At 38.4% G+C, this 15,989-nt stretch overlaps 1 protein-coding gene across 1 annotated transcript in view; it reads right to left on the reverse strand.

Annotated features, from left to right (window-relative positions):
* Positions 1-548: 548 nt before the first annotated feature.
* LASP1 (LIM and SH3 protein 1) overlaps positions 549-15,989 on the reverse strand; it is a 41,452-nt gene continuing 26,011 nt past the window's right edge. The window contains exons 4-7 of the mRNA XM_063300879.1: positions 11,505-11,612; positions 6,900-7,065; positions 5,277-5,380; positions 549-4,063 (exon numbers count right to left, since the gene is read on the reverse strand). Coding sequence (XP_063156949.1) covers positions 3,890-4,063; positions 5,277-5,380; positions 6,900-7,065; positions 11,505-11,612 — 552 coding nt within the window. The 3' untranslated portion in view covers positions 549-3,889. The remainder of the gene's footprint in view (positions 4,064-5,276; positions 5,381-6,899; positions 7,066-11,504; positions 11,613-15,989) is intronic.

The following is a 15,989-nucleotide window of genomic DNA, read 5'->3' on the forward strand; positions in this document are numbered from 1 at the left end:
CAAGACCTTCAGAGATCAACAACACATGCTTCCTAAATCCAACCTAGAATATCTAAGGATTTCCTTGAATTTGATTAGTAAACCTTAGTTATTATCTTGTGTGGTTGTGAATTAGCAAAACCAGAATCTGTCCTGAAATTGTTCTTCCAACACATGGTTACTTTATAAATCAGTCGTTATTTTAAGACATCACACAAGCAAGGGCCTCTAAAATACTGAACAAAAGAATCTGACTGTATTATCTTGAGTTGTCAGCTAAATCATATCTTGGATGTTAGGTTTGAAATAGGCTATTTACAGCCAAACCAAACAAACAGTTGTTCTCATAACCATTTGTCTCAGTGTTATATACAAATAGTTCCGCAATGTCATCAAGCTTACTCCAAAAAGGGTCTAGCGAGATCTATTGCTTTTTTTTATCTTCTGTTGAGAGTTATTAGATTGTGTGTATATATGTGTACATTTATATATGTGTGTAGGCACATGGCACACATATTCTACCACAGTAAAAATAAGCCATCAAATGAAGACCAAAACCAGTCAGCAGGTACAAATTATATTTTTATTTTCAAATTGGCATAAACCAGAAGAGAACTGGTACTACATTTGATTCTATGGTGCCATTGAAAAAGGCCAAATGATTTTGAGAGGGTGTGCAAGCCCACAAAGAAGAAATACACAAAGAGAACAAATGAAAAACCCCAAATATACTCAAACCAATAAAATCATTAATATTAGACACTGAAATCTAGTTTGAAAATCTAAGATGTACAAGAGACATGACGTGAATAAAAATGGCTACAGAGATGCAATTTAGCTGTTTTCTTTCTTTTTCTTTCCATTTTATTTATTTAAATACAGATTTAGGTGCTTTTCAGATATTGGAAAAAATCAAAGGTAAAAGTGCATAAGTCAAAGAAGGCAGAAAAAAATAAATCAAGCAATGACAAACCATTTCTTCCAGGGAAAGGATGAAAAAGCTAGGAGATTTTTTTTTAAAATGAGCTATTTTATTGTAACTTTATTTGGTCCTCTAAAAATATTTATTCACATTATGTTACTATGTATCTTCCTCACAAAAAGAGATCCTCTCCAGGATTGTCCACACGATTTTGCCTAATTCTCATCAGTCAGAAAAACATCTGCTTCTAAGCTTGTGCTTCCATCTTAGCACCAAGAATGTGACCTCACCCCCATCAGTCACTCTTGTTGGCACCTTCTGAAAGCTCACCTCAAGGGTGAGTGGTCCCCAGACACCTCCTGCCCTCCACAAGTTGCCTTGTTACAGGAAAGCCTGCCGCCATTCTCACTGGCCTTTCTAGCAGTTCCAACAGAGCTCATGGAATTTTGCTATGGTACGAGGAGACAGAGACACGCCTTCCTTCAACGCCTTTTTCACTAGTGCAAGCATTTAAGGGAAAAACAGAGACTAGGGTTTTTAAGAAACAAGATTCTAAGATGTTTGTGCTTCTACAACATGATGAAAAGGTTAACTTGGTCATTTAAACACTATTTCTATATTGATTGGAAGAATGTATAAGAGCTTCCTAATGTTATGATGGGGCAAGGACCTCAAATCAAACTAGCAGACATACGCTAAGTATAAAGAGATGCAAGACCAGAATGATATATTGTAACATCCCTTTACTTTGGAGGAACTACACACTGAGGTAAAAAGTTCTCCTTCTTACTTAATGAAACCAGAGCATGCACCCCTTGTAAAGAAATTAAGTGGGTGCTTTTTATTTTTAACTGTATACGCTTTGTAGTGCAAAGAAAGAGTATTCAGTTAAGAATAAAAAGTTGCAGAAACAGTGGAAATAATAGAGAGAATGTCAGCCCTTTACATGCGGCCTCTATGCAAGAGGAAAAAGCAAAGATCAAGCAGATATATTCATACAGCTCTGGAATGGCAGGAAATATGAAAGTAGTAAGAATTTATCATGTTGATCCTTTACAGTGGAGAGGTAACAACAACAAACCAGAAGGAATTCAGTGAATGTGCCTTTGAAGGACACTTTAAAAAATACAAAATTGAAAGTCCATTCATAACTGTTTCACTTATCCTGGTTACAACAGAGATTGCTACCAAATAAAGTGATAAACAAATGTTTCCTGCATATTACTTCCACTTTCAGATAATTGTAGCATATTTAAATATGTTACAAATGCCATGTCTCAGGCTAATTTTTGCCATGTGACAGAGGAACAGGCTTTACATTTGCTGAACAGGATTTGCCCTTTTAGGGGGGAGTCTTGGGAGATCTTTAAAAATAAGAGAAAGCAATTTCTACTCAGTGAATGAATGATGTAAGAATCTCACACTTTCAGTAACCCTTCTCACCTTTGCGGTTCCATCACATTATCCAAGCGCCATAAATTTCCAGTTTTGTAATAGTTCCCTATTTTTGACAGCACACTTCTGTAAGGAATTTGATTTTGGTCCACGATACTATCCCAAGCCAGCAACAGAGATTGTCAGCTTGACATCAAAGAAGGAGAAAGTGGAATGTCTCTAGTGCAAGGTCTCTGATCCCTTGATGACTTCACCCAAGTGCCAGGTTCAGCCGGGAGAAGCGGTGGAAAAGAGGAAAGACTGTAAACATTGCTTGGCTCAAATGGCACACAAAGGAAAGGGGAAGCTGTTGCCTCATCTGCCTATTGGCTGACGGAGATTTGAATTCAGGTAAAAAAAACCTCCAACAATCTACTTTTAATAGAAACTTACGGAAAACAAGAATGTATTCCCAAAGATAGCAACTCCATAGAAAGTGTGATTCTTCTTGCTAGGGCTGATACAGAGAAACTTGAGAAATCTGCCTATTTCCACACATTAAATACCAACAGGATTTAGGAGTCTGGAAAAGAGGAGGAGAAAACTGATACTCAGGCTTTAAAAGGGGCCATATGCAGGCTTTACCTAGGGAAGTCTAAAAAAAAAAAAGGTAACTCTGAGACTACTTTTGGGATAAGGGGAAGGCAGCAAGAATGGACAGAAGCATTTGGAATATGCTGTCCCTCATCTGCTCTCAAAATAAGGTAGCATCAAAATTGAGCTGTGAAGGTTAAATGTTTTAGGGGCAAACTCTTGATGAGCATTCTTCTGATTATTGCCTAATCATGCCCCTTATCAGACCAAAGTAGAAATCCACTCTGACTGAGCCATGGCATCTAAGAGGCAATGCTAGCATTATAATCAATCCTGCTAAACTACTCCATCTGTATAGTACCTTTATGCCAGAAACTGCTGTGGCTTCCATATCCCTTGTATAGACTACACATATGCTCACTCCTTTGATTCCACAAAAGGCTCTCCTGCTTTTAAATAATACTTTGATTTCTTTCAAATGGATTATTTAAACTTCATGGAAAGGAAAATTTGATAGAATGAGCAAGAGTCAATGTTGCAGAGATCCTGGTAAATTTTTTCAATAAAAATGTTCAGATTTTCCCCAAGTTACTGAAAGCATGACATTCCTCTCCTTCCCCTCCACCCAAACCAACAGCTCTTGCTTCTGGGCCTTCCTACACTACTTCTTGGTCCATGTAGCAGTTGAAGTAGGGTTTGTATCATTAAGTATCAATTCCAAAAAACACAGCTCCAGGGAGAGGGAGAGGGAGAGGGAGAAGGGCACAGTGCTATGTTCCATGAAGGCTGAGGGAAAGGATGGAAGGGCAGTTAGCATTTGTGAAAAATCTCACATAATACCCCTCCCAAGTTCAAATGTCTCCAAAACAAGGCTAAGTTGGTAGAAAAAAGATGACCATGTCAAAGATTCAGAACATAATAACTGATGAGTAACAAGAGACAGCAGAGAAGTGATAATGGAACAAGAAGCACACAAGAGCCCTTCCCCTGCTGGCTTTCAGGGTGGCACTGCAACAGAGCTCACATGGCCTCCACATAGTTAGCTGGAAGCATGCCTGTGTCACCGGTCCGCTCAACAGTGCCATACATCCAGCCATCGTCAATTTGCTGCACATTGATGATGGTGTCACCATCCTGGAAGGAGACCTCATCTTCATCGGCTGCACTGTAATCGTAGACTGCACGGAACCGTTTCTGGAAGTGGCGGGGGGGGAGAGAAGTAAGTAAAGGATAAATCAATGCTCAGAAATGGTGACATTCCCAAAACTGGAAAGGGGAGAGCAGGAAAACTTTTATATTTAGGTTCAACGTGTTTTTTGAGGCAATACTTGTGCCAGCTTAGGAGCTTCAAGAAAGTGCAGGATGTACAGCTAAGGGTCCACAGACAGAGACTGATGGAAGGGTTCATTCCGCTGCCCACCCTCGTTTTCAAATAACCTGAATCTTCATAAATTGGGAAAGTTTATCCACAGAAAATGAAATCCAAGCAGAAAAGAACAGTTACTACCACTGGTTGGGAAGTGATCCGACAATGGGGAAATGGATGTTGTGCAGTCCTATTGCTCAGCTGAATGACTACTGAGGTATGTAATGACTACCACAGCTTCCTTTTTCCAGTGCTCCAGCAATCTACTGAACAGCAGGAAGTCCTGAGAAAAGCTAGAGTTAAACTTTTGGCTCCTATTAGCTCCCATCACAAATGGCGTTTCTGGCCTGTTCTTCTGGTAGATGCTAACTCTTATGATAACCCCAAATTCAGAAGAGTTTTAGCCTACTGTTATACGCAAACGTAATGTTATTCTATACATTATACTTAAATTGTTATTTTCTATACTACTGTTTACAAAACTGATATATAAAAAATTAAAACTAAGCACACCACAACTCCTAGAAGGACTGAATGCTACACACTATCAATTTTACAGGTACTTTGGTCTTACTGTTTGGTTTATAGATACCCCACTCTCCTACAGATCAGCAAGAACTGAATAGTGGTGTTTGAATCAGAGGTTTTACTGATCATCTGAGTCTTTCTTACCTACACAAGTTAAAGGTTAAAAACATGGAACCGTAATTTCAAGATTCAGATGAAATCAGAGAATCAACAGACTCCTTGAGGCTGAATATCACAGTATCTTGAGCTGCCTTCTGTGTAGTTTCACACACACAGGTCAGACTTGCAAAATTATTCCTTCCCAATAATGTACATTAATTAGGGCAATTTAAATAATGTTGCTTAATATGTATACTTTCTAACAGGATTACATGGAACTACCTTTCTTTCTGCCTTCACCTGAACCTTAGAGATAGACCACATCATAGGGCTGTCAGACTACTTATTTCAGAATAAAAACCTGAAATATTTGCAAGATATTGTATATACACATCAGTGCAGGACCGTACGTACCCCTCCTCCAGTTGGGGCACTACGCTGTATTGAGACGGGTGCTGCTGGTTCCTTATAGCCGTAGGACTGAGAGGCTGGTTGTTGTGATGGCTGCTGATGGTAAACTAGGATGGGGGGGAGAGGAAAGAGATAAACAGATTCTTAACTGTTTGCTGATTACAGCTTGAATCTGCCCTGGATGACTATCAATGCAAAATTCCTGATGAAGGTATCTGTGAGGTGCAAAAGTCACAAACTGAAAAGCTACCTTGAGGCAACAAAATCTGGTACAGCATTAAGTACAACCCCTTCTTTTCATATTTGTTTCTATTTGACACTGTTATGTTTTCAAAACTCCTGCGGTATGAAATCATTTGTGCTGTTTATTTGTGGAATGAGATTTTAGAATTACATGGCATGTTGCAAAATTCTGTCTGGCTGTTTTTTGAGCCTGGTGTCACTATTTGGGGGAGAAGAATTTGTAATCAAATGGAACAACAATTGGTGTGCTTATTAAAACTTAATAGCTTTAAGCTTTGAATTTTATATTGTTTTTCATTATCTATTGAGTGCATGCATTTGAATACTGGTCAGTGACTGTAATAAAATTGAATAGATTAACTGAACAGAATATGGCTTATAAGAAAATGGAAGGTATTACCAATATCTTTTCTATCTCCAATTGTTAATCCTACTACTCTTATAATTTTGGGTGACTGCAACTGTTTATTTTGCCTAATATTACAGACGATCATTCCAGCTTTTACAGGCATCTACAATGCTTTTCCTGCCTTTTAATATCAGATGGAGGGATGCGGTGGCGCTGCGGGTTAAACCGCTGAGCTGTCGATCGGAAGGTCGGCGGTTCGAAACCGCGCGGCGGGGTGAGCTCCCGTTGCTCGTCCCAGCTCCTGCACACCAAGCAGTTCGAAAACGGCGTTCCGTGAGTCATGCTGGCCACATGACCCGGAAGTGTCCTATGGACAACGCCGGCTCCAAGGCTTTGAAACGGAGATGAGCACCGCCCCCTAGAGTTGGACACGACTGGACTTTACGTCAAGGGAAACCTTTACCTTTACTAATATCAGATGGATAAACTGTGGGTGTAGAACGCCATATCTGGCATCAACTAGCATAGTCTTTCCAGCTGTGTTATATTATTCCCTGTCACTTTACTACTCTTCTTTTAGCATAGGCTCCACCTCCCACTTCTCACTGCTATGGAATTGTTTCATTTCACACATGTATTTCATGATTTTTCTAATAACAAATCTGATGTGATGTAATACTAACATGAGTTGGGACTAGGAAGACTCGGGCTCAAGTCCCCCTTCAACCATCAATAGTAACTTTGGGCCAGTTCCTTTTTGAAGCTAAATTAGATAAACTGAGGCTGTATCCCAGCATGAGTTCCTTAGATTGAATTGTAAGAAATAAATAATAATTATAAACTAGAGGGCTTCATACAAACATTGCCTTATAACTATAGGGTGAACAGAGGTAAACCCTCTTATTTGTGCAAGGAGATATTACTGCAAGGCAAATTAATATTTATATTCATGTGAATGCACTGATGGGATTGCAGGCAATCTCCCTTTCCTCCTGCAGCAACTTTTTTTCTCTAGCATTATTACAGCTCATTACCAGGGTTACTTGGCTGGGCATGATGAGGTTGCTGATGTGATGGTGGTGGTTGCTCAACTGGTCTCCTGTAATTGGCACCTTCTTGGGAATTACGGCGCTCCAGCTCACCTCCCTCCCCTCCAGGAGCACCCATCTTACTCTTCTCAAATTCTTCATGGTACTTTATCTACAAAGGAAGGAAAAAATAGTATCAGCAAGCAGCATTGGGACAAATGGAAAGGCCTTATAGTGTATTTCCCATACCATTAGTAGACACCTTTCTGACTCTTTGTTGACCTTCACTGGGTCGTGCACTCTTGTTTCCACTGTCTTAATGATTTCCCTTTCTTGTTGCAAATTAAGTTCAGTGATTGCAATTGGGTTGTGAACTGCAGATGACTACACAAATAACTTAAGAGTGGAGGGTCAGGAATCTGTTCTTGTCTTATAACGAGATGAGCAACCTTTCAGCAGTCAAGAATCACAACAGGCAGCACAATGACTTCAAAACATTACTGGAGAGTAGAAGGAGCAGTACTAAAATGATCATCTATTTTTTCTTTTTTATTCTACATTTGTTTATCAAAAGCTTAACACACCAAACTGCTTACATTGCCTACTCATTACCCACTATTCATCAGGAAAATATACTATCCTGTTTAGCAGTTTCTTACCATATTTCAGCACAGTTTTGGGCAGTTCCAGCTGGCCACAAAATCCAGAATCAGGAGTTATAAGTAGTCAACCCCTGTTCCATTAATACTGGTTCTCTCTTTACAATAGCTCTCTTCAACCTTCCTCTGCAGTTGACGAATTACTGTAATAAAGGGTATGAACCAGAAGATGGAAACAGAGAGCTGGTTCATTCCTATACTGTATTGTGGACTGTAATCAACTCTCCCTCTTCTTTCATCCATTGAGCTGCCTTTCCTAGCCAGACTATGGAACATAAATTGCTGCTTTCAAACCTTTGGGATGAAGCTTATCTAATTATCTATCTGTCTGTCTGTCTATCTACATACACACACGTTATATTTCAAACACAAACTCTATAGTTGGGAAAGCAAGCTAATTAAATTAAAACCTAGTAATAGGTTTTTTAACCAATAACAATGGTAATACGTGTTACCTAAAAATACAGTTTAAGCTTAATTTTACTTCTATACTGTATGGACATACACACAGCCCCATTTTCCTTCCTTCCTTCCATCCATCCTTCCTTCCTTTTAAGCAGAAACAACTCTTTTTTAAAAATACAATTACAATATAGGAAGAAGAAAGCAGAGCCAACAAGGGTATCTTTTAGCACTTCCCTGGGACCAAACTCCCACTATACCTTGCATATCTGCCTGGGTCTCCCACCTCTTATTTTTCTGAGGAATACCACGTATTTGAGTTAGTCATTATTTATTTATTTTTACAATAGGAACTTGAAAAAAATTAAAATGGTGACAGGATCCAGCTTCCCAACACTATTCAGGGTATTGTCACTACCACTAGTTAAATGCACAAGGATCCAGTCTACTAGAGACCATTTGCCTTTGGTTTCACTTCCGAAGCCATCTTTGTGAATGAGGAACTCTGTCATTCCCCACCCTTCACTACTCCAGAAAACCAGAAAGACTAAAACCAGGAAAACAGTAATAGGATTTTAGGACTTGATGGTTGAGACTAGACAGCTGGGATGGACAACAGACTTGACAGAGAAAAGTAGTTCATTTTAGGTGACTGGGAAGTTTTGCTAAAGGCTTTACTAATACTTCAAGCTATTTAAATGATACAGCTTTCTTCTGCTACTGGGTATGTCAGCCATGAAAATCTAATGAACCTAACATGAAATAAGCCAGATTTCATTGTACAAAGCACACTTAAAGTCATTAATGTTTAGAGAAAGGAACAGAATGTTTTATTAAGAAAAGTTATTTTTTATATTAAAACTGCACTGAGTCAGGGCAAAGTCCGGCTGCCAAGTCATAATTCTTTTTAACAGGTAATCGCACTATCAATTATATTATCATTCATCCTGTAATTTGAATTTAGTGATTTAAGAGCATTTCAAAGTTGATTTAAAATTCAAAACATAAACCTATTGCATTATCTTTGGATAAATTCTGTCTTTATGACCACCTTTTCCTCTGATTTCCAATCCTCACAATCATTTTCTGATTTGGTACACATAGGTTATTTAGACTGGGCAGTAGTTGAAAATATCAAATTCTGCTCCAATAACAATCAAATTCTGTAATTTCAAAAAACAAAACCAAGCAACTTGGACCTATGCAAGAATATAGGCACAAAGAAAGGTCCATTCTTTGATGAGAACAAATCCCACTAATTTTTATAAAGAGCCTGCATCCTTTACATTTTCTGGCATCACAGGTACCAGGTTATGCTTATGAATTTAAACCTAATTTTGCTGCATTACAGGCATACACACAGCTCTATTATACTTCCTTCTTATTTAAGCAGAAATCCATATCCTCCTTTTAAAAAACATAATTATAGAAAGAAGAGGAAACCTTACTTCCAAGATCCATGAATCTCAAAAAAAAACAAAGATAAACTTGAAAATGTACACCATGACAGACTAAAGTATGGGCCTGTTATGTCACACATTTCTCCAAGACACTGGGCCAAACTGGGTTGGGCTGTAAACATCAGACAAGATCTTTTCCAATGCATACATCTAGTTGCAGCACTGGGAGGTCTGTAGCATAAAAAAACTGGACTGAGACTGTAACTGAAGAGGGTAAAGCAAAATAGAAAAGCAATTACCCAATTTAAAAGTTGAAAGCAAGTCTGGCAAAAATAGACCATGGAGCAGAGGGCCTGGGAAGGGAATCCCCAAGGGATTCAATTTATTCTGCAAGGCATCCCCAGAGTCCCAGTGGCCAAAGCAAATTAAGAGCAGTTCAGTCAACAGTTGAAAAATAATTTGCAGTTATGATTATACAGAGAGGATATTAGGAAATCACAAAACACTGTTTTCAACTACTATAATGAAACCTTATTCACACCTTCCCCACTAGCTTCTGTTCCATTCCATGTCCTCTAATCTGCTTGCATGAGTTTGTGTATGAATCTCCTCACCCTTATTTATAGTAATTTGTTCTATGGAAGCACCAATCCTCAATTTAATCAACTAGTATTTGTGTTTGTACACATGCATGCACACACTAGAGAGAAATGAAGGAGAGATACCAGTTAAATTTTAACTTTAAAGAAGTCTCAGTTGGCCTTCATTGAGTTGCACATACTATCAACATTTCTTGCCTAATATAATAGGAGTAAAACTTACTGAGTAGTAGGATGAATGAGAGAATTCTCTAAGTTGATATAAAATAAGCTTAGATGTTTGATCACATGAGCACGTACTTTCACCAGTCTCAAAGAATCTGAAAAATTTTCTCTTACCTCATAGAAGGTTTCACTAAAGTACTACTCTAAATAATAAAAAATTAATAACCCAGGGTCATTGTGCTACAATGGAGCATTGAGTTTGGATACTTAAAAAGTCTAGCTCTGTATCACTGTATCATCACTTCCCACCCACATTACATTCAGAACCTTTCTAAGAGTAAGGACTTCAGAGTTCCTGTACTAAATCCTTGATGCTATCCAAGAAATGACAAAGTACACTTTTTGTCATTTTCCTATATGGCTGTCCTATATCGTCACTACTTTAAGCAACCGAAGTGCTGAGGTGCTGAGAAGAATAGGCTCACAATTTTCCAAACCATATCCATCAGGTAGTATTTAATAACTGGTTAAATGTCCCAGGGCCTAAGGTACTGAAAATGTCTGAGTAAAACTGGATGTAAAAAGAAATGCTCAAGAGAAAAACAATTTAAGATAAGAATGGACAGTCTCTTACAATAGAAAGAAGGTGTGCTTGCATTTGCTAATTTCCAGACATCATGTACATAGGAGGGCAGAGCCAGAACTGTTCAGTTGGCTCATGAGAGAAGTTAAGATTCCTGGATCTAATATGGAGAGAGAGATAGTGTAACTATATAAATAGTGGTATTTCACTCAAGAAAAGGACCAGTTTCTTGTCTGCCTCTAACACGTACAATATGAGTACACCAAAAATCCAAGTTCTTATCAAGTCTAACTAAATATACATACTAAAGAAAATACAGTATTTGTGATCCAAAGACTGGTTCATATTTTCTGACAGATTACAAGGAATGAGTACTTTGCAATAGTTCACATTTCCTCCTCTTTTCAAATAAAGAAAAATGTAGTTTTTTAACCAACATAAAAGTATTCTCAATTTGAATTACTAAGTTTACAGAAAAGTTCACATTTTTAAGATGCTATTTTTTCCTGAGATAACTGCTAAAATAATGTATTTATTTCTTATTGTTCTGTTCATGCATTATATACATATGTTTATTTTAATATTTTTGCAATAAAAACAAAGGAAGAGTGTTTTGGAACAGGAATATATTATTTGCAGCATTTGGAACTTTATAAGCAAAAATCTACAGTATTGCCTTAATAACAAATTCAGGAATCTGCAACCAAGATGTTTAGGAAAAGCTACAGATGAAGCTATCAAAGGGAAAGCTTTTAAATGTCTAAAACATGGAGACAGAAAATGAAATGTGCTAGGCAGCTTACATTGCTGATTTGATCTTGAGTTTTCTTGATTCGCTGCAATTCAGGTGTGTCAGCCACCACACTGAATCCCTTCCCTTTATTCTTTTCAAATTCCTCCTTATAGCGGACCTGTGTATTAGAATGAAGAAACCAACATTACTTACCCTACATCAGCAGAACCTTCAGCATGTATGAATCCTAATCTATAACCCCACCTGAACATTAAAAATGATTCCTATTGTGGGACTGAAGTCACCACTAGAAGCACTTGTTGAAATAATGTGCAATGGCTAATACTTGGCCAAAAGAAGGTCTAGATATTATGTGAAAAGTCCTAGTTTGAACTGATGTCTTTATACTGATGGCTTTGCAGATACAAGGTGCTGTCCCCATGCCTGGAGGCTGCTAGGGAGTGGATCGGGAGGAACAGGCTCAGGTTCCATCCCAGCAAGACAGAGGCTTTCCTTTCTAAATGCGGCCATATGAATGGCACTGACTTGCAGCTTTTGTGGGGGGGGGGGCGGATGGTGGGGAGACCTCTTAGATTCACAGTTCCTGCTTGGTGCAAATTGTCTCAAGACCCACAATCCTAAGTTCAAACTGTCACACTTGCTAAATCATAAAAAGCAACCTAAAGCAATAGAGTTAGATTACTAAATGGTTAAAAGTTAACATGCCCTGGACTGAGCAAGTTCCTGACGACAACGAAAGTAGTTTGCCATTACCTTCTTCCAGGATACATTTGAAACTTCTCATTCTAGCCTATTGAAAGCTTCCCAGCCAAATATGGACCATTTCCGACCCTGCTTGGTATTTGAGCCCAGAAAAGGTCAGTCAAATGCTGCCATCTGCTGAAATCGCTAAACATTTTTCATATGGCAAATACATACAAACTTGTTTGCAAAAGCAACATATTGTATTCTGTTTTCTTGTAAATTAACACGGCTTAATAACAAGAGTGGCATGTTAAAGGAATACATTCGTATTAAAGGATTTCACTCAGTTCCCCTTAGCCTCCAGTATGCCCATTTTGTTAAACAAACTTACTTTCTTTCAACCAATTCATGTAGAAGAAAACTACAAATATGTGCCTTTCAAAACTTAACTCACTGCAATTTGACAAATTAAAGTTAAGAGACACGCTGTTTCGTATTTGCAGAGATCAGAGAAGTTAAAACCAAGGTTCTTGATAGACCTCAGTTCCCATACTCAGATACACTCATATGTCTATTATCCCCCTTACCTCCATGGGCCCCAATCCAACTCTGAGAGAAAACATAACATACACACGCACACCCAAAGAATCACTACATTCCCAGAAGCTGGTTTTAAGACCCTCTCAGTCGGTAACTAAGCTAGAATGTTATATATGCCTGTGGAAAGGGAAGATCATCCAATAGGCAAAAAATTCCATAGTAGTAGAGTAACAGATAAGATACACTAAATAGTGGTTTAATTCTGGTGAGATGTAAATTTTAGTGAAGACTTCTGTCTGAAACATCAGGATAATCAAAACGTACACACACCTTAACACCAACTTAAAAATTATTTACCTAACAAGATTCTCAGTGTACAGAAATCTTCAAGCAACTTTCTGATGGATGTAAACAGATTTGTTGGTGCTCTCCGTGGGAGCCAGCAAGGGGGTGGGGGTCGGGGGCGCAGGGGAAGAGAAAAAGGCAGACAGCCTTCTTTTCAGAGACAGCAAAAAGACACCCACAGCTGCAAGCCGTTGTCTAAATCTAAACTGTGAAACTGACAAGAGTGCATGTCAATACAGAGGACTAAGGGGGGGTTTAAGAAGCCCAACTCAAAAGAGCAGTTTGAACAAGAGGTGAAGAATCACCTTTGGGGCATATCAGGGTATCCACCGTCTGGAAGCAGTGCACAAGCAGCTCCAGCAGGGAAGCTTCTCAGAGTAAGTTGTCAGAACAGACTTCTATGTCTCCAAATATGCTAGTTGTTGTAAGTTTGTTGTTCCCATACTAGGATAGGTAGAACAGGCAAAATGAAATTTTTGGATCAGTTTAAAAATACTCAGAGCTTTGTCATTTTCTACAAGGGGCAACAGTATTTTCAGAAATATGCAAAACAAATGTTGCAAGCATTCATCATTTGCACAATACAACAGTTCTGTAACCATCTTTTATCAGTTCACACCATTATTTTACCCAATTTCTCCTTATACTCCTAGAAGGAGTCTCTTTTCAGTTCTACCTACTGAGGAATTTTAGGAAACTGGAAGGTTCACATACTGTTGCACAAACCCGTGTTGTCTGTCCATCAGTAAATCTTTTGTTGCCATCGGCCTCAACCACACATACCTAAAAGATGCATTCACCTCTAAACAGTGCAAAACAATCACTGATCTCTGATCTGTAAAGTGCATCTGAGTTTCAAGCCAGGTTTTAGTGAATCCTACTCCCTACCTCAGGGTTTCTCAGCCAGGGTTCCACAAGAGGCCACTAGGGGTTCCCTGGGAGATCATGATTTGTTTAAAAAATTATTTCAAATTTGGGCAACTTCACATTAAAGAAGTCAGCTTCATTCTTTATTTTTAGTTTAAGAACACTGTTAATGCATCTATACAGGCCTAGACATAAAATGAATTTAATAATTTTGTAACTTCTGGCCTATATTTGAGCCTGAATGTGCAGGGGTTCCTCGAGGGGTCAAAAGGTTGAAAAGGGCTGCCCTGCCTTCTTGTAGAAAGAGATGCCCAGCACTTGGAAAAAATACTTCAGAGATTTCAGGAGTGTGACCCCTTACATTCAACACTTAGTGCCTACCTGCCAGAATAGGATTTAGTGCTAACTGATTTCATCAACCCAGGGAAAGAAAACGGACACCTCTCTTAGTCAAAATATATCAAGGCATTAAAGCCTAGCAAGGGGAAGGATTAAAGTGATATAGGCCTGGGCATATTTAGTTCACCATACATAACAAGCAACTACTATAAATCACTACAACAGTCAGTAACAGGAGAGTACAAAGATACACTCTTTGGGTGTTTCACACTTATCTGCAGATTTCTTATTGTTTCTTACATATCTTTCATTATAACCATAATCTTAAAGTAAATCAGACTTGTAGCCAACAAAAATTATGGTGAGGTAGTTGACAACAGATATAGGATGTTGTTAATGTAGCCAAATGCTCAGAAATGAATATTCCTAATGAGAATTACTATTAGTGAAATATCTCTATCATAAGACATTCTGCTCCCTCATAATTTTGTTCCAAGTATGGGACCTTGGGGAATAATTATTTCCTTTGTCCTATGCTCTAAAATGGGAATTTAAATCTGTTTGTGGACAAGATTAAGAAAGCATATTGGAAGTGAGCTGCTACAGTATATTAATTATGAAGAAAAACATTAACGAATAAATATGATCCCTACTGAAGTTATGCAAACTATATACAAAAAGGGAGACATTCCTCCTGTGCAGAGGATGAAGCAACAAGTCTGTTGCAAGCAAGCAAGCAAGCAAGCAAGCAGAGGAAGTACTCAGACAAGGCTGGCTTTCAGTTTTTTCTGTCCTTTTATGGGCACTCAGCTGGAATCAACTCAGCTCTTATGCTTGCGGAAGGCCAGACATAAGTGAGTCAGGCAAGTTGGGTAGCTCTTTCCCATGTCCTGCTCAAGGCTGGGCTATTATGAGTTGTTAAAAAGAGGATGGTGGGGGGTGTAAGGCTGAAAAGAAAAATGGGACTAAATGGGGGAAGTCAAAAGGGTGGGGACAGCAGCCATCAACCCCTCAGTGAAGTAATTCTATTCACCAGCTAACAAACAGTTATGGAGTGGATTCTCTCCCCACTCCCTTCCTCCACTGCAGCTCCAGTTAAGGAGCAATGGAAGTCTACCAAACTTCCCAATTTTTTATTAGGGGTCCCAATTTTTTTATTCCAGAGTAATCTGAAAACAGATGGGACCACTCAGGAATAAGCATCTTGATACCAGTAGTTGCTGTCATTCTACATAAATTCTAATCCAGTATCCTGACAGTCTTAATTTTCATTAAAAACAGAAAGCAAGCCTAATTCTTAATAATACAATAGATAATATGAAAGAACAGACAATTGAGTCAAACTTAAAAAACAAGGTGAAAGCAGTAATGATTTCCTGCAATTTATCCTAGCCCTAAGGGAAGCAAAAGAACTCAGCAAAGTAAACTGTACACACATTTCAATTAATTACATAGGCCATCATCTCCAATCTTTTCTAATTCAGAGTGTTTCTCCCCTCCCACCGCAAAAAAAGAGGAATACAGTGCAGAACATACACCCATATCTGGGCTCTCTCAATACTGCACTGAAACCATGCTAAAAATACTTTTACTAGCTAAGACCACTTGTTTTCTAGGATATGTAGTTATCTGACAATATAGAATCTGTAATTTAAAAGTCAACTGATGTTAATGGATGCATTTATGGAAATCAATACAGTTAATCTTAGATTTCAGGTAGCTTTTTTTTCTTTAATTGTATGGCGTAGCAGTTTGGTGT

The sequence above is a fragment of the Candoia aspera genome, chromosome 4 (assembly GCF_035149785.1).
Source record: "Candoia aspera isolate rCanAsp1 chromosome 4, rCanAsp1.hap2, whole genome shotgun sequence".
In the NCBI taxonomy this organism is placed as follows: domain Eukaryota; kingdom Metazoa; phylum Chordata; class Lepidosauria; order Squamata; family Boidae; genus Candoia; species Candoia aspera.